We start from the raw sequence: 8,098 nt of genomic DNA, 5'->3' as shown, positions 1-8,098 counted from the left end.
TGGTTGTAGTTTTGGGCTCCTTATCTTTCTATTGGGTGGAGGAGTGGGGCTGCACTCCAGTCTGTGTCTCCTCCCCTCAACAGGATCAGATGTCCCTCCCCTTTCTTTTGAGTGGCATGAGGCCCCTCATCGTGAAGGGTGGTCCGGTCACAATCCTCCCTCTTTTGCTCTATATTGCACTCCCCAGGGATTCCATCTGGGGCTTTGGGAACCTGGCTTGTGGCCAGTCCCACCTCCAGTCCACCCTTGTCACCTCACTTGAGACCGTTCCCTGTATCTGGGATGTAGGGTAAGGGAAGTCAACTTCAGTTGCCTTAGGGGCTAATTTCCACCAGTACTCATCCTTCCTTGCTTCTGCTGCTTCTTGGAATTGCATCACAGCTTATAGCAATAGCAATAGCAGTTACACTTATATACTGCTTTATAGGGCTTTCAACCCTCTCTAAGCAGTTTACAGAGTCAGCATATCACCCCCACAGTCTGGGTCCTCTTTTCACCCACCTCGGAAGGATGGAAGGCTGAGTCAACCTTGAGCCAGTGAGATTAGAACCGCTGAACTGCAGATAACAGGCAGCTGAAGTGGCCTGCAGTACTGCACCCTAACCACTGCGCCACCTTGACTCCACATTGTCAGGTAGTGCATTCCAGGCATTGACAATTATGTTACTGAAGTTGTATTTTCTGCAATCAATTACGGAGTGATTTGGTTTCCCTCCATCATTCCTTGTGCTGCTCTCTGGGGCTTTGGAAAACAAATGGACCCCCCCCCCTCTTTGTGGCAGCCTCTCAAATACTGGAATACTGCTATCAAGTTCCCCTAGTCCTTCTTTTCTCTACACGAGCCAAGCCCAAATAGATAGCAGTCATCTGAAGTGGCCTGCAGTACTGCACCTTAACCACTGCGCCACCTCAGCTTGGCTGTCTGGAGCTTTGATGTCGGGAGCTAGCTGCATACCTCCAGCTGCAATCAATCTCGCTCTTCAGCCATGGTTGCCTGATTTTCCCTCCAAGCACCCCAAATATTGGGGAGTGCTTGGAGAGCCCGGGATTCAGGAAACCTGGAAATCTTGATAGATTTTAAAAGTCAGTTTCAGCTCTCTGTGAAGTTTCCAAAAGGTGACCTAATTAATTTATGAGCCTTAAGACAAAGTTCAAAAGAAATCCATTCATTTATTAGGCATCCGCCGAGCGGAAACTGATGTCCACTTAATGGCATCTGAACTTTACCCCTGTAACCCCTCCCACCTGTCTGTGTCATAAATCACATCCACCAACAAGGTGCTGCAGCAGGCTATGAACTTGCACATTTCACACGCCAGCTGTAGAAATATGAGACCTGACTCTGGCCAAATGTATGCATGGCATTCTCCTCCCTTTTCTCTCTTTTCTATGTCAACTTGATAATAGTCATGGAAACGCTTTACAAGTTGACTTTCATGTGGTTGAATTCTACTCTTTCAGATTGACATATGGTGCAGTAGGATGCAATTTTACAAGCATTGATTTGGAAAACAGACAAATGACAGTTTAGTAAGCATATATCAGAGTTGGGATTGGTTTATTAGCCACAGAAAAGACGAAAAAGCTCAGCTTTGGTAAGGTCTCAAACCATATTATTCATTTAAAATTTAAATAAATGGGAGCCAGAATCCAGTTTTATATAACTCTTTTAGAAGCTGGAATAGGGTAAGTTTTCTACTTATCAAAGATTGGATGGCAAACAAATTTAATAAACAAAGAAATAAATATTTATTCTTTCCCATTATGCTTCTCTCTCTCTCTTTTTAACTAAATGATAACAGAGTTTAGGCTAATAACTTTATTGTCATTTCGAACATACACTAATCAGCATATATTAAAATGAAATTTCATTGCATAAAGCTCTCAAAAGGTCACCACCTTAAATTTACACTGCATACTCATGATAAAATAAATAAATAAATAAATAAATAAATAAATAAATAATACATAAATGTAAACAAAATTATGTATACATCCACATACATTATATGACACAGAAAACAACACAGTTAGGTTTGGATGTTTGCATGTACCAATTGTTGTATTAAACTTAGTATTTTCATTAGTTGAAACCATCAGTAAAAACTATGACATTTCCTCTTTTAGAAAGGAATTTACCTGCACATTATTGGAATTCAAATGTCCTTAAGACACATATCGTAAAAAAATTCCGTTATTTTTTTTTGTTCCGTTTTTTAACACAAATATCTTTGAAATATTTCCATATGCTTCTAATACACTCTTGTTCTCCGTACATGTGTACACACAAAAACACACATACACAGATAATTTATATACATTTTCAACTACTAATATGTTAATTCACATTTATTTTTATTCCATACATATTACTCTTTCAATGTGCTAATTTCTATAAAATACATCTTATATCCATCTGTGTACACATGTAATATGTACTTATGTACATATGTATTGTGTACTTATGACTATTATTCTGTACTATTTTATATTCCATGTATCTTACATTTTCCCCTTCTTATTTATTTATGTGGTTTTATGATTGTTCTCTGATTTCTTAATCTTTCTTTCCTTTATGCTTCTTTATTCTTTGCAGCTTTCCTCTAGCCATTTCTACATAAATTCGATACTGTGATAATCTGATTCTCCTTTATCTTTTATTTCTTTTGTAAGTGTCCATTTAAGCGCACTCTAATATTTTTTATAACATTTTCCTCTTTTGGTATAATTTAATTCTTGCAATTTTATGCATATATGAGTCTTGCTGCAGTTGTTATATGTAATATTAGGTACTGAATTTTTTTTCTCATGGTTCCCTGTAATTATCCCTAATAAAAATAATTCTGGTTTTAGCTCTATTGATTGTGTAGTTATCTCTTCCAACCTGGATGGAGGTTATGAAACAAATATTATTAAAAGCCAGTTTAAAACAAATGGTAGGATTCAAAATGTTTATTACCAGTTCTGTGGGCCTGGCTTGGTGAGTGTGACATGGCTTGGTGACCATTATCCTGAGTTGGACATTGGATGATCTGGGGTAGACCCATGTTCATTTCATTAGGGTGAGATGGTTTCTCAGATCATCTATTTGCAAATTCTTCATTAATGTAGTAATGTGGAGAAAATCTCTAACATCTACATATTACAGATAACAGGAAAATGGAAAGATTTGTTAAAAATTTCTCTTCATAAGCTGATGTTTATCGTTCAATTCAGGTCTCATCACAATGATAAAACACTTGGGAAGGAAGATGCACACCAATAAGCCAGCACTGGAAGAGATCATGGAGAAGATCTCCACAGCCAAAGTATATTTTCCCCTTGTGCTTAGATACGTTGGAATAAAGCACAGCCAAACACTGCAGAAGACCAACATGCTGAAGGTGATGAATTTGGCTTCATTGAAACTGTCAGGTAATGTCCTAGCTAGAAAAGCAGCAGAAAAACTAACCAGAGCAAGAAAACCCATAAAGCCCAAAACACAGTAAAACATGACTGAGTCTTCATTGCACTCCAAGATGAGTTCTTCAGGTGTGGTGTGTGCATCAAAATCTGGGTATGGTGGGGACTTTATCAGCCACAAAGCACAAAGACACATTTGAACAAGGGAGCAGGATAGAAGAATGAAACTGACCATTCTTCCCCCCACCCATTTCCTCAATCTGGAACCAGGTTTGGTGGCCATGAATGCTAGAACCACAACAAAGGTTTTGGCCAAGACACAAGAAACTGCCACAGAAAAGATGAAGCCAAAAGCTGGCTGTCGAAGGAGGCACACAATTGTATTGGGTCTCCCAACAAATAGAAAGACACAAAGGAAAGAGAGGAGGAGGGAAACTAGGAGAAGGTAGGTGAGATTCCGGTTATTGGCTTTGACGATGGCAGTGTCTTTGTGGTTCACGAAGATTGTGATGACCCAAGTTGTCATCAAGGAAAAGGAAAGGGAAAGAGCAGTCAGGGTGATCCCCAAGGGTTCTTCATAGGACAAAAAAGTGATCTGCTTTGGAATGCACATATTTTTCTCTGGATTTGGATATTGATCTTCTGGACATGGAGAGCAGTCATCCACATCTGAAAAAGGACACATGGATTGGAATTTATACAGTGGATTATAGACAGTGTTGTACCTTCAGGGTTTAATCCCATTAAATTTGGAAATTTCCTACCCTTCTGCTTTGATACTTTCCCCTCTGGACACAGAGAGCAACCATAGCAGCAAAATGACTTCCCTTCTATCTTCTCCTTGCTGTATCCTGTCTCACAGGGATCATTGCACAGAGATAAAGGCAATGTCTATCAATGAATGAAGAAGATACAGAAGAAAAAGAAATTGCTTGGAAAGATATTGTGTTAATATGGAATCAACTGCATAAAAATGGATTGATAAGGAGAAGTAATGTGATTGCACCATTTTAGATGGAATTGGTTTGAAATAACAATTCAACTACCCTTATTGGTATTTATGGGTTTCCATAACCATCACCACCACTCTCCAAAGAAAATTCGTGTGCCTGTCAGATAAGAATAGTTGTCACAACTTCTGAATTTCCTGAAGTCACCAGACTGTGGAAATCTACTACACTGGATTGTAGCTTTCACATTGAAGCTATGAAACTATTGTATATAAATAACAGAAGGCCAAGATAAAGGGTTCAATATTTTATATCAACTATCACAAAAGTAATTATTCTTGTGGACAATTTGTCCTTCCCTACAACATTTATACTTTTGTTCATTCTCAAATGATGCTGTAAGATTTTCATCGATAAAGACACTTTTATGCAACATAAACCAATCTAGATTTAAACAGCTAACCTGATTAAATCCTACAGGCCATGTGATTGAATCAATAGAAATATTAAAGAACTTGTCCTCTGGAGCTGTGGGATCGATCCTCCCAACTTTGATCCTAACAAAGGATTGGTTTGAGACTGAGATCCAGTTGACAATATCATATCCACCAATGAATTGTCCATTTTTATCAAAGGAGATCTTGTCACCAACACTGTTGTTGAATCTGACATTTTTCAGAAAAAAATGAACCTGAAATACAGAAACAGCCAGTGAGGGACAAAGAGAGGAAAACACAGAGAAGAGATAAGAAATTAATATATTGGAAACATGCCTATAGATGTTTCTTTAAACAGAGAAAATATTAAAACTTTTTTTAAATTTTAGTTGTGGGCCATTATCAAACCCTATGTTTCCCCGAAAATAAGCCCTAGCATTTTTTTTACTTCAGCACCTAATATAAGCTCTACCCCCAAATAAGCCCTATTTAAGAGCCTGCACAACCAGCTGTCTGCCCATTCCATCTTGGTTGCTTGCTGTGCAGCAGTCATGAAGGGAGGCGTGATGGTGGTGGATCTGCTCCACGTACCCTGCCCCATGTACCCTGCACCTTAGGACCCCCATGGCCTCTTTGAGAGTCATTGAGGAAACTTCAAAGAAAAGGGGAAAAATCCAGTTGCCTCTTGAAAAAGCACCTTTGGGACAACTGTGATCTGGATGCCTGAGAATCACCACAGACGTACAGATATGGTTGTCTCTGCACTAATCTTTTTACAGGACATACCTGCCACCACACTTGATTGTGAAACTGTTTCCTTCCTTTTTTCACTCTTGTTGCATCCCTGGATTTGGATAAATGCAGAGATTGCAAAGCGTGTGCCACAGCATAGACTGCATTGTAAATATTGTAACTGTAGCCACTGATGCGTGTTTCAAACACAGATGTAGGAAGGGACCCAAGCTTCTCCTGTCCAGTACAAGTTACCTGAGATGTCTCTGTTTTTGAACTAGAAAAGAAACAATCAAATGCCTGTTCCCAGAAATCTTTCCGAAAATGATCATGATGGTCATTGTTTGGACTTAGATTGTGAAGAAATTCCTGGAAATCCTGGACTTCTTTAGTGTGGACTGCAAAGGATAAAGCTCCATGTAGGAAATAGACATCCCAAGATCTATGAAGGGAAACTGAGGTGAAGTCTGTCTGAGCATTTATAAGCAAAATCTTTGGCTTCTTTGGTATGTCCTCCACTTCTGAAAACTGGAGGAAACTTCTCAGAATTGTCATGGTCTGAATTTTACCATATAGGATTATCACATTGGCCCTGCTCTTCATGAGAACATGGTATATACGTAGTCCATCATCCATCATATCTGTAAAATCATTATAGAAATCTACCTTTGGTAACTCTGTTATGAACTCAGTACAGATGCCATACTCGGAAAAGATAGGGACGACTTCTTGAACAAATTTCTCTGCTTTCTCATCCTTGACTACAATAATCCCAACCCAGATCCATCTTAAATACTTCAACAGCTCCATGAGGCCCTGATGTTCATGGGATTCTTCTGGAAACATTTGCTGGAAGAAAACTGCTTGAGTCTCTTTTTCCATGGCTGGAGCAGAGCCATAGGTCAACTAAAGGAAGACAAACAGATGGAAATGTGTAAATGAACCTTCAACACTTTGTACATTCGTTGGAGTCTTTGCATTCAGTTTATATACTGAAACATTATGCAACCAGTTGTGTTTATTTAGAAATCAACCAACATGTCCCTCTATGTCGTGAGGTTGACAAAGAGGAAAAGAAGAGGGGGGTCAACCTATTCGCCAAAGCACCTGAAGGTGGAGAGAACCAGATGAATCAGTTGCCTTCAGAATTGTTCTGTGTGCTCCATCCCTGGAGGTTTTAAAGAAGAGATTGGACAACCATTCATCGGAAATGGTATAGGGATTCCTGCCTGAGCAGGAAGTTGGACTAGAAGACCTCCAAGGTCCCTCACAACTCTTAATTTTGTTTCTGGCAGTGGGTAATGATTTTCTAGGCTCAATATCCCCACTGTCTGTTCAGACAATCAAAAAATAATATCTAGGAATCTAAAGGTTGTCTCCTTTTCTTAAAAGAAAGAAGGACACAGTCCTATGGAGAGATATGGCAATATAATAATGAATATTTTCTGCTTCTCTTACCTGAGGAACTTTGTAGATGCACAATACAGCTGCCATGTGAAGAGATATATCAGGTCCCCCAATCACTGCAGCCAAATTTTTTGGAACCCCACACTTATAGTTCGGGAGGAATTTGCCGTGAGTGAAAGGCAGCAGCATTGAGGCGAAATAAGTCCAGCTTGGATTATAATAGCTGTTAAAAATATGGAAGCCCAGCGTGACATTGGGAAGGATCTGATGATGTTTATTGATCTCTTTTATAGCGAACACTAAGGCCAGGACATGCTGGTAATTCTGAAAACATATTCTGTAAAGAATTTTTTTAAAAAATTAAGAATTGTCTGCTTCATACCATGGCAACTGCAATCCTGCACTATAACACATTTCGTGAAATGTGTCAGGGCAACATCTAGAAACATTGAAATCCAATGACAGAAAAAGAGCTAGTGCTAAATTCAAGGAACTGGAGTTATTTATACTGAAAAACAAACACTAGCTTGAAATTGGAAGTGTTATTTCCTAATAAATGAGAAAGGCCCAATATCAAACAGCAGCTTTAAGCATGGCTGATATCCAGAAGGCACTTCCTGAATTTGGTACCAGAAATCTCAAATGAAAAAGTGATCAAGGGAAACATTCCCTCCCTCCGAATCTTACTAATGATTACATCCTCATCAATGAAGCCATAGTTATAGATATAGATGTAGTTATAGATATTTAGATTGATTTATTATAATTGGAAATTTGGCCTTCTTTTGAAATTTACGTGGGTGCTGAAATTTCACTTCACATAAAATAAACCTAGGCATCTCGTTTAAGAAGCTTCTTTCCGGAGCCTTTGTAATGACAGGAAAACATTTCAGGCAATGTTTGATTTAGCAGCACGATCCAGAATTGGAGAATAAATTAATGATGTACTTACACAGATCCCTCCTGAAGTGCCTGAGAAGGATGTTGACTGAAATCAATGGGATCAGAATATGTAGAGACTGCAGATATAATGCCAGCTATGTTGATGTCTCCAAGCTGGTGATATGTGTAATAAATAGGAACAGGATACTGAAGGTCACATTGAAGGCTAGGATCCTTGCACACCACTTGAGAGATTACTATTAAGAGCAACTCCATGAAAACTAACAT

General features: G+C 38.8%; 1 protein-coding gene across 1 annotated transcript; it reads right to left on the bottom strand.

Moving 5' to 3' along the window:
• Positions 1–4,665: 4,665 nt before the first annotated feature.
• LOC148046673 (vomeronasal type-2 receptor 26-like) lies at positions 4,666–8,098 on the bottom strand. The gene is made up of 4 exons (XM_087714878.1): positions 7,881–8,098; positions 6,980–7,265; positions 5,777–6,427; positions 4,666–5,043 (listed from the first exon to the last, which is right to left on the bottom strand). Exons 1-4 carry the CDS (start codon positions 8,096–8,098, stop codon positions 4,666–4,668), a joined length of 1,533 nt encoding a protein of 510 aa, XP_087571004.1.

The sequence above is a fragment of the Thamnophis sirtalis genome, unplaced genomic scaffold, assembly GCF_051295495.1.
Source record: "Thamnophis sirtalis isolate CommonGarterSnake01/CBP01778 unplaced genomic scaffold, rThaSir2_p1.2 scaffold_4, whole genome shotgun sequence".
In the NCBI taxonomy this organism is placed as follows: Eukaryota; Metazoa; Chordata; class Lepidosauria; order Squamata; family Natricidae; genus Thamnophis; species Thamnophis sirtalis.
The sequence above is the reverse complement of the archived record's forward strand: the minus strand, read 5'-3'. Positions and strand labels throughout refer to the sequence as shown.

Bases quoted from the DNA above. Each gene is read 5' to 3' on its own strand.
- LOC148046673 (XM_087714878.1), bottom strand. From the start codon at position 8,098: ATGTTAGTTTTCATGGAGTTGCTCTTAATAGTAATCTCTCAAGTGGTG. The intron at 6,428-6,979 runs GTAAGAGAAGCA...GTCTTCCTTTAG, and splicing joins GCATCTACAAAGTTCCTCAG to TTGACCTATGGCTCTGCTCC. The intron at 5,044-5,776 runs GTAACTTGTACT...TCTGTATTTCAG, and splicing joins CAAAAACAGAGACATCTCAG to GTTCATTTTTTTCTGAAAAA.